This window comes from Rhinichthys klamathensis, unplaced genomic scaffold, assembly GCF_029890125.1.
Source record: "Rhinichthys klamathensis goyatoka isolate OS25496 unplaced genomic scaffold, OSU_Roscu_1.1 h1tg000795l_1, whole genome shotgun sequence".
In the NCBI taxonomy this organism is placed as follows: Eukaryota; Metazoa; Chordata; class Actinopteri; order Cypriniformes; family Leuciscidae; genus Rhinichthys; species Rhinichthys klamathensis.
The window spans coordinates 280,321-302,517 of record NW_026607190.1 but is presented as its reverse complement, the minus strand read 5'-3'; the positions used below and the strand labels follow the sequence as shown (position 1 = coordinate 302,517).

Genomic DNA, 22,197 nt, shown 5'->3' with positions numbered 1-22,197 from the left:
AACAGAAGGACGGACAAAACCAGTCAAATATCAACTGAGTTCTGCTCATATTTTATTACCATTTTCTATAGTGAATAAACTGTGAAAATGTGAGACATGTTGAAAATTTTGGTTTGACTGTATTTATGCAAGTGTGTGAAGATAAACGCTTCTACCTGTGCAGGGTCGAATTAAAGCACTGTTATGGTCCAAATGTCAGATCCTAAGTAATAATTCAACATAATGCAAAGTTTGCATGTTGTTTCTGACGAAGAGAGCCATACAAAAGGAAGCAGTCGCAAATATTTGCACAAACTAATGCTGTTTTTGGTAGGTTTGGTTGTAGCTTTGTGTATCACATCCTCTATAAAGGTAAATAACTGTTGTTTACTTTCTGTATACGAGCAAACAAAATATTTCCTCAGAGTGCAATAAAATATTTAGGTATAGCTAAAAACTAGCGTCCCACCCACGAGAGGTCTAGTGTTTACAGCGATCACTTACAGTTGTGTTTATGATGCTGAAGTGATTGACCTGATACGGGTATAACATTTGAAAATCATTCATTTGGGTCAAAGAGGAGTGCATGCTTTATTAGGACTATTAATGTGAATGTCTCTTTAGAAAAGTGCCTCACAGAAGAGCAGGATTTGCCCTTTACAGGATCCTTGAGAATGAAATAAAAGGGAAGACGCAGATATTTGTTTCTCTAAATACCCGGCTATGTGTAAATGAGGCCAAAGACACTTTCTAAGTCCAAAAGTGAGCTACCGACGCAGGTTCCTATCGTATAAGACCGCATCCTAATCATCATTAATAAACATAAATGCAAACTTTTGTTTTGTTTTGTGCTAGTATATTGCTAAGCACAAAAATACATACACAAAAATACTGTGTGAAATACTGTACATCTGGACAGAATAATTGAATGCAACTTTTGTGAAATATTTAAAACCAGAATTTCTCTTTTCTTGCCTGAGCTTTTTGCACTGCATTCTGGAATTGCTATGAAGCAACAGATCCAGCAATTCTTATTTTTTATGGAAAATTGCGGTGTTTATTCTAAATTATTTATCGGTGCACATCATTATTGTGATAAATTCATGTTAGGGATGCACCGATATGAACATTTTGGCCGATACGATAACCGATAGTTCTTGATATTTGAAAGCCGATAACCGATATATTAGCCGATAAATCTAAATCCAAATTTGTATATAATTTAAACCTGATCACAAAAACAAAAGTCTCACCATTAATAGCCACGTCACAAGCAGACAATTATAATGTTCTCATTATAATGTTATGTGGCCGATATGACAGACTTGCGCTGCAAATCCAATCATATTTCAAGCAATTCAAAACCGTCATAAGTGCGCATCTGAAGCGTCTCAGTGGAAGGAAATAAGACATTGTTTATTGGCTTTAATATATCGGCCAAATTTTCTTATTGGGCCGATAACAAAAACATTAAAAATGAACGTATATCGGCCGATACCGATATGCTGGCTGATATATTGTGCATCCCTAATTGACTCAACCTGTCACTCACATGAGATCAGCCAATAGCAAACCACAACCATTCAATCAGTTTCACTGATTCCTACATTTGTTCTTGTTCCAGAAGCAGAACTGCAGTTTCATGCTGACTTTACTGGGATTCTTTTAGTTATTTTCCCTCATTAAAGACGTTAAGTGCAGTCTTGTCTTTTTGAGTGATTTTTAAATACTTTTTTTTTTTTTTGCTTCAAATCAAAGTTTGCAATGATTCTCCAGCAGGTTCATGAACTCTTTAACAAAGACTTTTTATGGGAAAAATGACTGGAAACAATGCAAGGCTGCTGAAAAAGTGGACAGGAACACCTGCTCACTTTACTTTACATTACACTTTACTTTACTTTATACTTTATTGTCCCATTCCTGGGAAATTTGTCTTGGACAACATGACACGGCCAGTACACAACTTCGATCACACACAACATATATATAGCAGCATACAATAATTAGAATATAACAATAATAAAAACTAGCAGAATCCTGCATCAGTTTTGAAATGTAAAATGTTTAACCGCAGTTGGCACAAAAGAGTTTTTATAATGATAACACTTACACATCAAGACCCTGAATCGTCTCCCCTATGGTAACAAATTAAAATTCATATGTAAAATGTGTGTATCATCAGAAACTATTTTGCTTTATGCCTCGTATACAGCTCTCGTATGGTTCGTTTTTCCTCCCACCCTATAAGTTTTTGAGCAGTCGTGCTAGTTTTGATTTTGAGTAAAACACGACCCAATGTTTAACATAATTTTGCGGCCTATATTTCAGCGTAGGGAACACACCGTCGACTCTGACTGGATTAAGATTAAGATTAAGAACAGCTCTGTGTTCAGTTAAACAGCGGAGCTTGACTGTTCGACTCTCTGATCTTGACTTCATTGGGCGTTTTATCACAAATAAACAGTGTTGGGTGTTTCTGGCGTACCAGTGGGTCGTGGGAAGCAGAGATCTCGATTGTTAGAGATCCGAGACAGGAGGCTTAAGAAGTTCAAGCCCTCACTATCTGGGAAAACAGACGTGCGTGAGTCAGACGAGGCAGATGTTCGACAGACATCCAACACTATCAGGAGCAGAGAGGCGTTTCATTTCACTCAAACGAGACAATTGAGAATGTAAATATAAAGGGTTCTGTATCGGATCTCGGGGAAAACCAGAGCTGAGAGCGGAAGAGATCACGCTTACTTCAGCGGACAGTGTGTTTGGACAGACATCGAGTGCAGAATTACTCATCTATACACCAAAAGAGTCTGAATTATCACAGGGAAAGACTGCTGAGTTAAAAACACTGCGATTATGTTTTAATAATAATAATAAATCCACTAGGGAAACCACTGGAGAACATCAGGGATATTATACTGTTTTCTGAAGAAAAAGATGCTTTGTGTGTAGCAAAAGAGAAAACTACTCCGTCATCATCTTTAACAAACCTTAATAGTTAAGTGCATCCTGACACCGTTTAAACTGCCCTGTCAATCATCTTTTCACAGTTAAAATCCTCCACATTTAATTTAATTTCCTACTGTTGAGAGAAATGTAGAAGCACATTGATCTGCAGGCGTACGGAGATCTCCTCGTGTGTTTGCATAATGATGCGTTTAAAAGTTAAAGACATATCTTCATAAAAGTTCACAATGCTGTTGCAGATTAAATATGTGGATAACTTTGAATCAATATATTTTCAGCAGGTTAGATACTGTATATTAATCACTCAAACCCCTTTATCTAAACCTCTCTACTTAACCGGCAGACTCACAGATCCGCCATTTTGTAGTTTTTTAACACTTTTTATTCGAGTTTGTAGTTCTAATTGAATCCTCGTCCAACTCTCGTGTGCATGAATCTGCATTTCGGATTCTAACCAGGAAAAGTAGGACATCCGGGTTTCTTTGTAATTACTATAATTTCAACATACGGTTTGAGAGGCACTAATACTAATTTGAAATACTATTTAGGACGGATAGTGTGCGAATTGGGACGCAGCAAACAAGTAATGAGATAAATAAACAAACAACAGGTGAACATCCTCAGTAACAAACTGGCACACACTAACTAGGTCAACTAACAATGACAGGGAAGGCAAACAGAACCAAAACAGAGCATAACGTTTACCATATTAAAACAAATCAGTGCTTTTTCATAGCTAACTTTTTAATGCTCTGCATCAAACATTCCAGCAAAAATAGCAATAAAATGTTACAAGAGTAAAACAAATGCTCATGTGAGAGTAGCATACATTTACAGTTCAGTTAATAATGTGGCCACATTTTGACTATTGTCATTCGGATTCCTTGGTAAGAGAACTGTGTTTGCACTATAAATCAATAAATCAATAATAGCAGGATCATAATCGATGGCTCTTTGTGTGCTGTGTTGTCACAGCTATTCTAAAAGCAGTCTTAACCTCGAGAGCTCGTTACTTTGCTCATTTATCACTCCACCTCAATGAAAGGAGCATTCAGCGATATATGAACGTCTCCTCCTTCTTCTCAACATGTGTTGTGTTCTGTTTTAATGACCACACCGCAAGTTAAGCTTATGATGAGATGCTAATTAATTCAATTAATTACAGTCCAGAAAGTAGAGGACCATAATCAGTGAAACTGTCAAGCTTTAATATCAGTATATTTATAGTCAAGGTGTTTTGAACAGCGCCTGGTTTAAAAAGTGACTAAAATGACTGCCAAACATGATGTTCTTTCTCAGTATTTCTGTCTTGTTTTCCAGTAATAGCCTACGTTACAATAAGGTTTTGTTTGTTAGCATTATGAAATGTATTAACTAACATGAACTAACCATGAGTGTTAGTGTATTTGTTCATCTTTGTTACCGTTAGTTAATAAAAATACAGCTGTATTTAGTTAGTTCACAGTGCATTAACTAATGTTAACAAATACAACCTTTAATTTTAATAATGTATAGTAAATGCTGAAATTAACATTAATAAATGCTGTAGAAGTGCAGTTCATCATTAATTCATGTTAACTAATGCAACTTTATTGTAAAGTGTTCCCTTTTTTCTAGAACAAAATATTGTACAAATAAAAAACATTCTTATACATTTACCAGAGAAGCAAAATAACTCAAAATATTAAGTCTGGGTTTCTGATATTTTGTATCAAAGTTAAGCAAATTTATGCTTAAAAAAGAACAAATATCTGCCAATGGGGTCAGAAAAATAATCGTGTAAGTTTATTTTGCCATTATGCATAAACTCAGTTTGGTGATTTTCCACCCAGTAAACAAGACTTAATATCTTCAGTCATTTTGCTTCTCCAGTAAATGTATTTTAATTTAAGAACGCTTAGATATTTGTGCTGGAAAACAAGACAAAAATTATGAGGAAGAACTTAATTATTTTTTTAAGTGTATTGATTGAACACCATACAAAATGCCATACAAATTGGAAATGCATATTAAACAAGACAAGACACGTCCAATAAGCCATCTAGTAAACCAGTTACTGTTTATAATCATATTTACAATTTGGCTTATCAACAATCATTGATAGTCATTGTATATGAGTACAAATAAGTTTAATTGAAGATAATAAAAAAGCTTTCAATGATAAGATTTACTTATCATATTTGAAAAGTTATTCTGATTTTTGTATTTGTATTTTATTTTAAATGGGTTATATAAACCTATTAGCTAACCCAAATGTTGCTTGATTAGTGTTTAGTTGGTCTTACCTGCAGCGAGGCACACTGGGAGAATGAGTCTGAATATGAGTCCACACACCACCTCCGAGGCCATCATATCAGCACAATAATATAATAACTGAGATCAGAATTCACAAATCTCTCCACGTCCAGTCTTTCTGTCGGCTTCGGCCGCAGGACATGATCCTGATCCTGGATCAGTCTATAGTCCGCATGGTAAACATCAGCGTGAAGAAGTTTAAAGTCCAGATAATCCCGAAGGTCTGCTTCAGGACTCCTCAGTTCTCCTCAGACATGTTGTGCTCTTCTCCAAACTGGTTTCGCTCTTCTCCAAACTGGTTTCGCTCTTACCTGTTGACAGGAGAGATCATGGTGCTTCACGCGCGCTGCGAAACCTCAACAAGTTGCATATTTATTCGCTCCAAGTTTGCTGGGTTTCCTCCAAAACTGCGTGGCGTGATATTTCAGTCCTCGGCGATTGTTAAAGGCGTTCGCTCGCGTTTTCCTCAGTTCTGGAGCGTTTGACGCGCGTTTACGCGGCACAGCTGTGCGCACACTGGCATCTGGACTCACTTTTTCTCCTCCTCAATGAACAGCCTGAAGGACCACCCTGCAAAACTGACGAATAACTCCAGCAGGACTCGAGCACTGATGAAGAGGTGTGTGTGTGTGTGTGTGTGTGTGTGTGTGAGTCCCGGAGACGCGAGAGAAACGGACGCGCACGACTTTATACAGGAATAACAACGGGTGGTTGTAGAATCACGTCACACATATATATAAAAAAAAGAAAAAGAAACATTGCGTATTTCTCACTTTTTTATGTATTTATTACAAAGAAAGCTTGAAAAAAGAAATGCAATGTAGTTTAACCCCAAAAATGTAACTAAAAAATGTATTTTTATTTCATTATTAAATGTACATTTATATTTTGTAAATATATTGTATCTTAAAATATGTCATTACATGATGCATTTGTCGAGTTTAGGTAATATTTGTAGTAAGTATAAGAGCGTGTGCAGCGCCCCCTGCTGGCCACGCGCCGCACTCGCGCTCTCGCCACACAACTCCACAATAGCGCTTTCACTCGATGTCTATATTTATTAAATAGGCGTTAAAGCAGAAACGTCTATGATGTAAACTATTAACTATTAAATAAAAATAAACTGTTAAATATTATTTTATTGTGAAAGACCATTTCACACTACCATTTCTACTCATGTAGCCCATACATTAGTACCTTTGTTCTCCAAATTCAGCTTTGATCACAGGATATAAATTACACTTTACTATATATATCACATAGAAAACAGCTGATTTACATTGTAGAAATATTTCACAATATTGAAGTTTATTTTTAATCAAATAAATGCAGCCTTGGTGAGCAGAAGAGACTTCGTTTAAAAACATTAAAAATCTTACAGATCCCAAATTTTGCAAGGCAGTGTGTATATATATATATATATACACAGGTGAAACTTGAAAAATTAGAATATCGTGCAAAAGTTCATTTATTTCAGTAATTCAACTTAAAAGGTGAAACTAATATATTATATAGACTCATTACATGCAAAGTGAGATATTTCAAGCCTTTATTTGTTATAATTTTATATAATTAAACCTTTTCACAATATTCTAATGTGGGGTTTTCATAAGCTGTAAGCCATAATCATCAAAATTATAACAAATAAGGGCTTGAAATATGTCACTTTGCATGTAATGAGTCTATATTAGTTTCACCTTTTAAGTTGAATTACTGAAATAAATGAAGTTTTGCACGATATTCTAATTTTTCAAGTTTCACCTGTATATATATACAGGTGCTGGTCATATAATTAGAATATCATCAAAAAGTTGATTTATTTCAGTAATTCCGTTCAAAAAGTGAAACTTGTATAATGTATACATTCATTCCACACAGACTGATATATTTCAAGTGTTCATTCCTTTTCATTTTGATGATTATAACTGATAACTAATGAAAATCCCCAAATTGTTAATATTAAAGTTCATATTCATGTTGATGTTCTGCTGGACTGTGATCGGGTCAGAAGGAAACTCTGCTCGGCTAAACTCTATATTAAAGCTGGCAGCTCCAAGCCTTTCCATAAGAATGGAGATCTCTCCGGATCTGAACAGACTGTGGCTTGGCTCAATGTGGGAATAAAATTCAATTGAATTGGCCAAATTTCAGCTTTATATTTCATGTCCAAGAGCTCCTGCATATGAACAGCTGGAACCGGCGTTTACATCCAACTTAATAATCAAATCAGAAATGTCTATTCTATTCCAAGCAAATGTGAAGCATTGCTTTAAGTGCTGTGCTTTTGCCCCCGAATTAAGAAGTACAATATGCACAAAAATGATAAGAAAGTGAATATGGTTCATTTGGAGTGAATAATAACTGGACAGCATTGATTTCATTGTATGCTTTTAATTGGTCATACTAGAGGAATGTTGCCCTGATGTAAAAGTGATCCACACTATAAACTCTAAAACCCAAATCTCTATGCGTTTATTTCTATATAGATCATTAGAAAACATCAGAACTGCAAAATACAGGTTGAACGGCAGTGAGTTTCAGGAACATACAGAGGATTTGTTTTGTGTTTCAGCCGTCACATGACCATAACGTCACATGACCATGACGTCACATGACCATGACGTCACATGACTGCGTATGAGCGTGTAGAACCGGATCTCCAGATGTTCCCACTGCAGTCTCGTCATGTTGTTCATCTAAACACGCTTAAAACAAGATCAATGTTTACGTTTATTCTCTGAAAACAAGGGCTAATATTTTATTTCGTAGATCAAGATAAAAACAGAAGGAGTTTAGCAGTGTTTGCATATATAAACCATGTTTCTTCCATCGCCGTCCATGATTCCCGAGTCATGATCTGATTTCACGACTGTAAAAGACTCTCTGATAATAAGCGTTCATAACCAGCTGCAGATCTTCCACTGTGAGATCACACTCGTTATATTGGGTGAATCAGCAGGTTTGGCGAGTCATGATCCGGTGTTTAGCGTGATCTCCACGGATGAAGGTGTTAGAGGTCAAAGGTCGTGGCTGGGGTGATTACGGGTCATCTTCGTGACTTTAGGATGGTTAAACATGTGAGTATAGCGCTGAAAGGACACTGCAGATGTGACGTGGCAGGATTGTGTGTTCTGAGGTAATAGGATGGGGTCAGGGGTCAGAGGTCAGGGGTCACTGTCGTCACGCCCGTAGTTTATAGGCTGAAGCTGCTTCACCACATAGTCTGCGATCTCACGAGTCCCAGCGGCCACTACTCTTCTGGACATCAGGTCGAGTGTGTTCCCTACGACACACACACACACACGCACACACACACACACACACACAAACATCAGGTCGAGTGTGTTCCCTACGACACACACACACACACGCACACACACACACACACACACACACACACACACACACACACACACACACACAGGCATGTGCAGATAAAACACTTCACACTACATTATGAAAACGCTGTTTCTGAATGTCCTCAGAGTGCTCTAACAGTTCTTCTAGTTTATGAACATCACAAAACATTCAATTCTATTTATTTATTTTGCCATCATTATGGGATTGTTACTTTTGAATGTTTCATTCCGAAACTAACATTTAAAAATGTTACACAAACGTCCAACTAAAATGTTTCCGAAAAAAAAAAAAGTTCCATGAAATATGTATAAATAAATAAAAAACTCTATTAAAGTTAGTGAACTTTCTGAATGTAGTTAGCAGGGCTATGTTGAACTGATCTAATCTGATTCATGGTTTTAAGTACAGTAGATTTATCAAAGCTAACATCAAATAAAATGAATAAAACTTTAAACAAACAATCCGTAAACTGCATCGCAGGAGCAGCTTTTATCACAGCACTTCCCATAGCACTGAGCTTTATTAACAGCGACTGTAGAAACATCTACTTTTAGCTACAATTTATATACAAATATTACATTGTGTATGAGAAACAGTGTAAATGTTTACATTTCGATTAAGCAATGGAGTTTCACACCTTCGAGTTTTCAGCGTTTTTAATGAAATATTAATAATAATGAATCGATCAATCAGGAATAAAAGCCCTTATTGTTTAAAATCCTACATTATTAATGAATTATACACTTGATAAGAACATAAAGGAAGATTTTCCACATGAAGTCGAGTGTGTTCCCTACGACACACACAGAGACATCGACACACACACACACACACACACACACACACACACACACACACACACACGAGGTCGAGTGTGTTCCCTACGACACACACAGAGACATCGACACACACACACACACACACACACACGAGGTTGAGTGTGTTCCCTACGACACACACAGAGACATCGACACACACACACACACACACACACACACACGAGGTCGAGTGTGTTCCCTACGACACACACAGAGACATCGACACACACACACACACACACACACACACACACACACACACACACACACACACACACACACACACACACACACACGAGGTCGAGTGTGTTCCCTACGACACACACAGAGACATCGACACACACACACACACACAAGGTTGAGTGTGTTCCCTACGACACACACAGAGACATCGACACACACACACACACACACACACACACACACACACACACACACACACACACACACACACACACACACACACACACACGAGGTCGAGTGTGTTCCCTACGACACACACAGAGACATCGACACACACACACACACACAAGGTTGAGTGTGTTCCCTACGACACACACAGAGACATCGACACACACACACACACACACACACACACACACACACACACACACACACACACACACACACACACACACACACACGAGGTCGAGTGTGTTCCCTACGACACAAACAGAGACATCAACACACACACACACGAGGTCGAGTGTGTTCCCTACGACACAAACAGAGACATCGACACACACACACACACACACACACGAGGTCGAGTGTGTTCCCTACGACACAAACAGAGACATCGACACACACACACACACACACACACGAGGTCGAGTGTGTTCCCTACGACACAAACAGAGACATCAACACACACACACACGAGGTCGAGTGTGTTCCCTACGACACAAACAGAGACATCGACACACACACACACACACACACACACACACACACACACACGAGGTCGAGTGTGTTCCCTACGACACAAACAGAGACATCGACACACACACACACACACACACACGAGGTCGAGTGTGTTCCCTACGACACAAACAGAGACATCAACACACACACACACGAGGTCGAGTGTGTTCCCTACGACACACAGAGAGACATCAACACACACACACACAAGGTTGAGTGTGTTCCCTACGACACACACAGAGACATCGACACACACACACACACACACACACACACACACAAGGTTGAGTGTGTTCCCTACGACACAAACAGAGACATCGACACACACACACACACACACACGAGGTCGAGTGTGTTCCCTACGACACAAACAGAGACATCGACACACACACACACACACACACGAGGTCGAGTGTGTTCCCTACGACACAAACAGAGACATCGACACACACACACGAGGTCGAGTGTGTTCCCTACGACACAAACAGAGACATCGACACACACACACACACACACACACACGAGGTCGAGTGTGTTCCCTACGACACAAACAGAGACATCGACACACACACACACACACACGAGGTCGAGTGTGTTCCCTACGACACAAACAGAGACATCGACACACACACACACACACACACGAGGTCGAGTGTGTTCCCTACGACACAAACAGAGACATCGACACACACACACACACACACACACACACACACACACACACACACACACGAGGTCGAGTGTGTTTCCCTACGACACAAACAGAGACATCGACACACACACACACACACACACACACACACACACACACACACACGAGGTCGAGTGCGTTCCCTACGACACAAACACAGAGAGACATCAACACACACTCACTTATACACACACACACACAAGGTCAAGGGTGTTCCTTATGACACAATCACAGAGAGACATCAACACACACTCAAATACACACACACACACACACACACACGAGGTCGATCGTGTTCCCTAAGCCACAAACACTGAGACATGAACACACACACACTCACACTCACACACACGAGGTCGATCGTGTTCCCTAAGCCACAAACACTGAGACATGAACACACACACACACACACACACACACACACACGAGGTCGATCGTGTTCCCTAAGCCACAAACACTGAGACATGAACACACACACACTCACACTCACACTCACACACATATACATACAGAACATAAAGGAAGATTTTCCACATCAGAAGTGAGTTGTGTTGTTCCAAGACTGACCTGTGGTAATATTAATAATAGTAATAATAGTAATAATAGTCCTATAATGACCTGTGGTGTCGATGACGACGCCTCCGGCCTCTCTGATGATGACGGCGGCCGCGGCGATGTCCCAGCAGTGAAGACCGAACTGGTAATACGCCTCCGCCGAGCCACTGGCCACGAGACACAGGGAGAGAGTCGAGCTGCCGACGATCCTCACACTGCGGGTCAAAGGTCACATTTACATAACAGACTGTAAGTCAGCACTAAGGTTCTCGAGGCTGTGTGGTGAATAAGTCTGAAGGGTGTTGTTAGGCTCCAGTCAGTCGTGACTTATTCCCCACACAGCACGAGCCTCGAGTACCTTACAGCTTTTAGAAAACAGTTACCACACAATACAAATATTAAAGCCAAAAAATATGTATTATTGCAACTTTCATGAAGTAAAATCACTAAAAGCCTTCCTTCCGCTGGAAAAACTAGTCCCTGGCCGTGAACAGCAACAGAAGAGCATTATTTCTCCATTAGATGGCGGCAGAGACTGTCTTTATGAGTGCGTGAGTCAGTAGAGAAGACTTTATATTGAAAGGACTGAAACTTGTGAACACAGAGAAGCAAGACTCATCTGACAAATCACTAGCGTGCCGTGGCTCGGGAAAACCCCCCAATAAAACGGACATTCAAACTTATTTTTTATTACAAATATAAGACTGACCTGAAGGAGGATGCTATATCTACTGTAAAAATAAAACAGAATTTGGGGAAAAAAATGAAATGGATTTCATAGGGCCCTATTGTTGTAAATCATGTTGCACTGAAAAAGAAACTGGTGTAGGATTATAGTAAATTTCAAGTTCAAGTTCAAAATGGCAAGTTCATTTTGAAGTATAAAGACTCAAGTAATTTTGTTGTAAAACACACTCCAATAATATTTGCTTATGTTTCTCCCAGTGGCCGTACCCATGAGTCGGTGCGCTCAACATTTTCTTCATATTTCCCAGGAAGATATCCAGTGTTGCAGGGTCTCTCTTGGCCCCGATCTCCGTCAGAATGAGGGCCTTGGACACATCTGACCGAGACACGAAACACATCGTATCGTCAGATACTGTAATCACGTCTGCAACAGTTACTGTACGGTGGAATTTAATTAGCAAAGGCTTGTAGCAAAAACAGGCCAATAAAGTGAGATCAAACCCATAAAGACCATTTATATTTTTGAATTAATTATTTAAATAAGAGTTTGGGGTCTGTACGTTTAAATATATATATACACACACTTTTATTAACCAAGGACACATTACAACGTTTAAAAGTGACATTTATAATTTTATAAAATGTTTCTGTTTCAAATTAATGCTGTTCTTTTGAACTTTCTATTCATCAAAAAATAAAATGTATCAGTTTCCACAAAAATATGAAGCTGTTTTGAACATTGATAATAATCATAAAATGAGCATCAGATCCTCATATTAGAGTGATTTCTGAAGGATCATGTGACACTGAAGACTGGAGTAATGATGCTGAAAATTCAGCTTTGATCACAGGAATAAATTACACTTTACTGTATATTCACATAGAAAACATTGGAATAATATTTTAAAATATTACTGTCATGGTTTCCCTTGTATTTTTGTGTTATGTGACTTTTATTTTGAAGTGTGTTTTCTGGTTTCTCCTGTGTTTAGTTCCCGTTTTACTCTTTTTTTTTTTCTAAAGTTACTGTTGTTTGTTACCATAGTGATTGATTACTATCACCTGTACCTTGTTAGCTCTTGTTATCGGCTTTTGTGGGGCGTTCGTTGTTTCCCGTTTGGTTTATCATCTTCTTCTCCTGTTTGGAATTTTGTTTCTCCTGTTGGATCTCTTATTTGGATTACCTTTATTTGTTCAATTCAATTAAAATTTATTTGTATAGCGCTTTTCACACACATTATTTGTGTGTTTTTTCAATAAATACTGCTGCAATGAGATCCTCGTCCCTCTGCCACACCATAACAATTACTTTTTACTGTATTTTTGATCAGATAAATGCAGAAGAGACTCTTTCAAAAACTTTCTGACCCCAAACCTTTATACAGTAGTTTAACAATGGTCTAATTTTATGTGCTTTTGTAATTTTTTTTTTAAATGTGAGTTTAGCTTTAATTTATTTGTATTTAATTAATGTATTATTATTATATTTATTTTTAGTTTTCTTAATTTGTCAAGGAAACATGTATAGTTTAAGAATGGTCTAATCAGCATTCAGGACCGCAACTATGTGTTTTATAATTCAAATCAGTTTTACTTTGCCATTATAAAGCGACAGGATGATTATCATTTATTGCAAAAAAATAAGTTAAATCATTTGCTGACCTTTTTCTTTGGAAACCTGTAGTCGAACACCATTGCGAAAGGCTCCGTGTCCTTTTCTGGCGGTGTACAGTGTCCCGTCGAAACAGTGGTAGATCACACCAAACTCCAGCTGACACACACACATTTATTATTCACACACACTTTATACTGTACATGTACATCATCAGAGAGAGAACCAGACATTGGGATTCATCCGTGCTTTACCTCTTTCCTCACAGCGAATCCGATGCTCACTGCCACCATTGGAAAACTGCAAGCCAAGGATTGTGTGTTGGGATTATATTTCTATGATGATTTAAACACAATATATGAAGACGCTTATGGTACCTGTGCACGAAGTTACAGGTCCCGTCGATGGGATCTATTATCCAGGTCGGGCTGTCGGTCAGTTCACACTTCACTCCGGCGGCAGACGATTCCTCTCCGATAAACCTTTCAGTAACATGTGACACAAAACATCAACATTACACCAACAGTTATTACTAAAGAATGGTCACACATTAAACAGTCTGTAGTGCCCTTTTATAGAAATCTTCTACAGGAAAACCATTTTTATTTGCAAAACACTTCATTATCATGTTCATATAACCTGATATTTACATGGTACTTCAGTCTTATTTTAGAATTATTTAGTATCTTTTTTAGTATTATAGTATCAATTTATATGCTGAATTAGCTTTTATTTTGTATATTTTCAGTTTTTACTTTAATATTAGATTAGGTTTTAGTAATTTTGCCCAGCAGTCGTCTCATGCGCCTCCGTCAAGGCGACCAGGCCATTGAGAACTATGTTGAGGAGTTCTGTGCAATTTGTGACCAAGTGGATTTTAATGACATCGCCCGGAAGGACATTTTTCGTGTGGGTTTGAAGGAACTCATTCGTTCACGGCTACCTGGGGGAAAAATCCACTGATCCCTGGCACAATATATTGACTATGCCCTTTTGTTGAGCAGCTCGTCATTTACTCTGGGCTTTGCAGACGAGGAGCCCTGCAATCCCAGAGTAGCCTCTAAGAAGCCTGAGTCTCTTCACGTCGTGCCTGCCGAGCCTGAAACTCTTCAAGTCATGTCTGCTGAGCCCCTGACCAGAGTCCAGAGAGGACTCCAGCCCCAGACCAGAGTCCAGAGAGGACTCCAGCCCCAGACCAGCATCCAGAGAGGAGTCCAGCCCCAGACCAGCATCCAGAGAGGACTCCAGCCCCTGACCAGAGTCCAGAGAGGACTCCAGCCCCAGACCAGCATCCAGAGAGGACTCCAGCCACAGACCAGAGTCCAGAGAGGACTCCAGCCCCTGACCAGAGTCCAGAGAGGACTCCAGCCACAGACCAGAGTCCAGAGAGGACTCCAGCCCCAGACCAGAGTCCAGAGAGGACTCCAGCCCCAGACCAGCATCCAGAGAGGAGTCCAGCCCCAGACCAGCATCCAGAGAGGACTCCAGCCACAGACCAGAGTCCAGAGAGGACTCCAGCCCCTGACCAGAGTCCAGAGAGGACTCCAGCCACAGACCAGAGTCCAGAGAGGACTCCAGCCCCTGACCAGAGTCCAGAGAGGAGTCCAGCCCCTGACCAGCGTCCAGAGAGGACTCCAGCCACAGACCAGAGTCCAGAGAGGACTCCAGCCCCTGACCAGAGTCCAGAGAGGACTCCAGCCACAGACCAGAGTCCAGAGAGGACTCCAGCCCCTGACCAGAGTCCAGAGAGGAGTCCAGCCCCTGACCAGAGTCCAGAGAGGACTCCAGCCACAGACCAGAGTCCAGAGAGGACTCCAGCCCCTGACCAGAGTCCAGAGAGGACTCCAGCCACAGACCAGAGTCCAGAGAGGACTCCAGCCCCTGACCAGAGTCCAGAGAGGAGTCCAGCCCCTGACCAGAGTCCAGAGAGGACTCCAGCCCCAGACCAGAGTCCAGAGAGGACTCCAGCCCCAGACCAGCATCCAGAGAGGACTCCAGCCCCTGACCAGAGTCCAGAGAAGACTCCAGCCACAGACCAGAGTCCAGAGAGGACTCCAGCCCCTGACCAGAGTCCAGAGAGGAGTCCAGCCCCTGACCAGAGTCCAGAGAGGACTCCAGCCCCTGACCAGAGTCCAGAGAGGACTCCAGCCACAGACCAGAGTCCAGAGAGGACTCCAGCCCCTGACCAGAGTCCAGAGAGGAGTCCAGCCCCTGACCAGAGTCCAGAGAGGAGTCCAGCCCCTGACCAGAGTCCAGAGAGGAGTCCAGCCCCAGACCAGCATCCAGAGAGGACTCCAGCCCCTGACCAGAGTCCAGAGAGGACTCCAGCCACAGACCAGAGTCCAGAGAGGACTCCAGCCCCTGACCAGAGTCCAGAGAGGAGTCCAGCCCCTGACCAGAGTCCAGAGAGGAGTCCAGCCCCTGACCAGAGTCCAGAGAGGAGTCCAGCCCCTGACCAGAGTCCAGAGAGGACTCCAGCCCCTGACCAGCGTCCAGAGAGGACTCCAGTCCCTGACCAGCGTCCAGAGAGGAGTCCAGCCCCTGACCAGAGTCCAGAGAGGAGTCCAGCCCCTGACCAGAGTCCAGAGAGGACTCCAGTCCCTGACCAGCGTCCAGAGAGGAGTCCAGCCCCTGACCAGAGTCCAGAGAGGAGTCCAGCCCCAGACCAGCATCCAGAGAGGACTCCAGCCCCTGACCAGCGTCCAGAGAGGACTCCAGCCCCTGACAAGAGTCCAGAGAGGAGTCCAGCCCCTGACCAGAGTCCAGAGAGGACTCCAGCCCCTGACCAGCGTCCAGAGAGGACTCCAGTCCCAGACCAGCGTCCAGAGAGGAGTCCAGCCCCTGACCAGCATCCAGAGAGGACTCCAGCCCCAGACCAGCGTCCAGAGAGGAGTCCAGTCCCTGACCAGAGTCCAGAGAGGAGTCCAGCCTTTGACCAGAGTCCAGAGAGGAGTCCAGCCCCTGACCAGCGTCCAGAGAGGAGTCCAGCCCCTGACCAGCGTCCAGAGAGGACTCCAGCCCCAGACCAGCGTCCAGAGAGGAGTTCAGCCCCTGACCAGAGGAGTCCTTTGTTAGGGCCACTGAGGCCACGCCTCTGTGGCTGGCTCCGCCCTGGTCCCCTGCACTGCCAGCTACGCCCACACTCCACGGCCCAGGCCCCCCATACCATGGTCCATGTCCTATTCGCTGGTGTGTGTGTGTATTGAGTCTCCAGATGTGCACCTGTGCTCCGGGAATCTGCTCCTGAGGGTGGAGATGATGAGCTCCTCCACCTGCTGATCCGCCTCCGTCACCAGATCTGTGGGAGTGCTTTTACTGCGCACACACTTCTCCTGCTGCACTGCACACGCCACCACCTGACGGAGGACACACCCAAACAGCTGACAGAGGAGACACACACCAACATCTCATAGCTGTAATGCACACACCACCACCTGACGGAGGAGACACACACACACACGCATCTCACAGCAGCACCGCACACACCACCACCTGACGGAGGACACACACACTACCACCTGATGGAGGAGACACACACACACACACACCTGACGGAAGAGACACACACCACCACCTGATGGAGGAGACACACACACACACCTGACGGAGGAGACACACACCACCACCTGACAGAGGAGACACACACCAACATCTCATAGCTGCACTGCACACACCACCACCTGACGGAGGAGACACACACACACACGCATCTCACAGCAGCACCGCACACACCACCACCTGACGGAGAACACACACACTACCACCTGATGGAGGAGACACACACACACCTGACGGAAGAGACACACTCCACCACCTGACAGAGGAGACACACACACACACCTGACGGAAGAGACACACTCCACCACCTGACAGAGGAGACACACACACACACACACACTTGACGGAGGAGACACACACCACCACCTGACGGAAGAGACACACACCACCACCTGACGGAGGAGACACACACACACACCTGACGGAGGAGACACACACCACCACCTGACGGAAGAGACACACACCACCACCTGATGGAGGAGACACACACCCACACCTGACGGAGGAGACACACACCACCACCTGATGGAGAAGACACACACACACACACACACCTGACGGAGGAGACACACACCACCACCTGATGGAGGAAACACACACCACCACCTGACAGAGGAGACACACACACACACACACCACCACCAGATGGAGGAAGCACACCACCACCTGACAGAGGAGACACACACACACACACACACCTGACGGAGGAGACACACACCACCACCTGACGGAGGAAACACACACCACCACCTGACAGAGGAGACACACACACACACACACACTTGACGGAGGAGACACACACCACCACCTGACGGAAGAGACACACACCACCACCTGACGGAGGAGACACACACACACACCTGACGGAGGAGACACACACCACCACCTGACGGAAGAGACACACACCACCACCTGATGGAGGAGACACACACCCACACCTGACGGAGGAGACACACACCACCACCTGATGGAGAAGACACACACACACACACACACCTGACGGAGGAGACACACACCACCACCTGATGGAGGAAACACACACCACCACCTGACAGAGGAGACACACACACACACCACCACCAGATGGAGGAAGCACACCACCACCTGACAGAGGAGACACACACACACACACACCTGACGGAGGAGACACACACCACCACCTGACGGAGGAAACACACACCACCACCTGACAGAGGAGACACACACACACACACACACATACCTGACGGAGGAGACACACACCACCACCTGACGGAAGAGACACACACACCTGACAGAGGAAACACACACACACACACACACCTGACTGACAGCACTGCATACACACACACACCTGACGGAGGAGACACACACCACCACCTGACGGAGGAAACACACACCACCACCTGACAGAGGAGACACACACACACACACACACCTGACGGAGGAGACACACACCACCACCTGACGGAAGAGACACACACACCTGACAGAGGAAACACACACACAGACACACCTGACTGACAGCACTGCACACACCACCACCTGACGGAGGAGACACACACACACCTGACTGACAGCACTGCACACGACACCACCTGACGGAGGAGACACACACACACCTGACTGACAGCACTGCACACGCCACCACCTGACGGAGGAGACACACACACACCTGACTGACAGCACTGCACACGCCACCACCTGACGGAGGAGACACACACACACATCTCACAGCAGCACCACACACCCCACCACCTGACGGAGGAGACACACACACACACACACACACACACCTGACGGAGGAGACACACACACACACATCTCACAGCAGCACCACACACCCCACCACCTGACGGAGGAGACACACACACACATCTCACAGCAGCACCACACACCCCACCACCTGACGGAGGAGACACACACACACACACACACACACACCTGACGGAGGAGACACACACACACATCTCACAGCAGCACCACACACCCCACCACCTGACGGAGGAGACACACACACACACACACACACACACCTGACGGAGGAGACACACACACACACATCTCACAGCAGCACCACACACACCACCACCTGACGGAGGAGACACACACACACACACACCACACATGACGGAGGAGACACACACACATCTCACAGCAGCACCACACACACCACCACCTGACGGAGGAGACACACACACACACACACACCTGACGGAGGAGACACACACACACACACACACACACACACACACACACACACACACACACACACACACACACACACACACACACACACACACACACACACACACACACACATCTCACAGCAGCACCACACACACCACCATTCTCAGTCAGCCAAATAATGCTGAAACTAAATATTTGATGAAAATTTTTAATCTCGCCTTGGGAACTTACTGAAATAAATTTGACGTACTAAAATGATTAAAGCTAAAATGGAAATGTATTAAATCTCCAGAAAAAGAAGCTAGCCTATATATTAAAATCAACTAATAAAAATGACAAAAGCACATAGCCTACAAAAATGAAAAAAGCTTAAATGAAAATAAGAGCTAATTAAAAATAATAATGACTCATGAATCGTATTAGATAAATAAATAGTATGTTTGTTGTTTAGAGAATAATAAAGTTGTATTAATATAATAAATTATAATATAGTGCTAACATAATCTTGATAATAATAATCTACTATTGTTATCATTATCATCTATATTATTTTACATGTATTGATAATAATAATAATAATAAGACTATTATTACTATAATTTATAAATGTATAATAATAGTAATTATAATAATAATAATCATGTACTACTTTTGTTATTATTTAAATTAATTTATATTTAATAATACAATTAATAATAGACTATTATTACTATAATTACTTATATAAATGTATAATTATTGATAATAATAATACAAATGATAATATCCTTATCCTTAAATACCTTTTGTTTTCATTATTTATATTTAATAATAACAACAACAGACTATTATAACTATAATTATTTATGATTTATATGTATTGACAAAAACAACAACAACAATAAAAATAATAATGATGATGATGATAATAATAATAATAATAAGTATTGTCCTAACGCTTCTACACATGTTACATTAGTCCACCCTGGATCAGATAACAAGCTTTATCAGGGTTATTTCTATAACAGGTTTATGAAAGTGTCATCAGTCGAACAGATCAAATAGTTTATTCTATTTTATAGTGCTTCGACTATTACAGAACAGGTATCAATACTGATTCATACATAAGCTCTGTTATAATGTAGGATTTGTGTTGGACTTATTAACACAGGGTGTCAACATGCTGATACAACAACAAGGAAATACCGGGTAAAAACAGCGCAGTGTTTATTATCTGTACAGCAACGCCCTTTAACGTTTCAGCATTATAACTTTTAGCTGGATATGATTGTTAGGAATGAACATAATTGTACCTGCCCGGCTCTGCGCGCGACCCGCACGGCCTCGTCCAAACACTGGGCCCAGTCCTCCATCGGTAACACACGCGTCACGGGAATCCGTCAATCCGTCGCGTCAGCGCATCTCCCGTCTCTCTCCCGGTGCTCTGAGGTCCGGTTCCGCGTTCACGGGCAGAGGACCTCACGGGCGAGGCCTACACGACACATTAATGCCCGCTAATCGATCAAATCATCACCGCGGACCCGCAAACACCCGGGATCACTGGCGCTTTAAATGGCAGAATACTACTGATCATAGGCTACTGATACATACCCGCTAATTCTGTAGATTTAATACAGATTTTATTAGTTTACATTTTTAGCTGTACAATTTGTTACACCAATTTACCAACCGATATATGTATGTTAATATTAATAATAATAAAAAATAATAAAAAAAGCAAAACCAAATAAATGTGTTTTAAAAAACCTCAAAACAATTACATGACGTCACGCAGCAGAGGGCGCCAAAACAAAGGCCATTTCCATAGAGCTTTTCATAGACTGTGGTGAGGCGCTTTAACGGTTATCAACATCGGGAATCATGCAAAGTTTGTTGTATTTTCATTTTTTAAAAACTGTATGTACATTTATATCACTAAACGCTGCTGTGAGGGTGTTTCTAATACAGCGGCTATGGTGGGAGTAATGGTAAAATTGACATATTTCTTTATTCTGACAGCGGTTATCAATCTCTCTCAATTGTATTTTTTTAAACTCTTTTTGAAAGTTGTGAAAACACTGTTGCTGGGGTTTTCTTTTGCTATCTGAGCAAATGGGAACACAAAAACACACACACACACACACACACACACACACACACACACACACACACACACACACACACACATATATATATATATACGGTATATATTTAATGTAGTCTCTTATTCACCGCTATAGAAGTTTACCCAACTATGACGACTTCCCCTTCTGAGAAACCCGGAAATGTGAAAGGGTCTCTTTTGTTTACTTGTTTGTGAACTTCTACTTGGTTGTTCAAAGTCAAACCAGGCTGTGATTTTTTTTCAGGGTTCCCACACCTCGGTTAACTTCAAATTCAAGGACTTAATGTCTTTCAAGAGAGAGCAAGGTTACATCGTTTCAGACTATTTTTGCAATGTTTCACGGTGTGTCTGTGAAACGCTGAGGTATCATCGTAGAAGTTTCGTGCACATTTGAACGTCATGGCAACACAAAGTACTTCACGAGGGAAACACTTTACGTAACGTGTAAATGCGCGTAACTAACGTAAATCAAGCAAGCTAG

The 22,197-nt window shown here is 42.5% G+C and overlaps 1 protein-coding gene across 1 annotated transcript; it reads right to left on the bottom strand.

Moving 5' to 3' along the window:
• Window positions 1-8,148: 8,148 nt before the first annotated feature.
• Window positions 8,149-21,176, bottom strand: impa2 (inositol monophosphatase 2). The gene is made up of 8 exons (XM_056243425.1): window positions 20,905-21,176; window positions 17,108-17,241; window positions 14,263-14,367; window positions 14,140-14,185; window positions 13,936-14,044; window positions 12,541-12,649; window positions 11,650-11,801; window positions 8,149-8,521 (listed from the first exon to the last, which is right to left on the bottom strand). The coding sequence occupies exons 1-8, from the start codon at window positions 20,962-20,964 to the stop codon at window positions 8,403-8,405; spliced, it is 834 nt and encodes a 277-aa protein (XP_056099400.1). The 5' UTR covers window positions 20,965-21,176; the 3' UTR covers window positions 8,149-8,402.
• Between the last annotated feature and the right edge of the window lie 1,021 nt (window positions 21,177-22,197).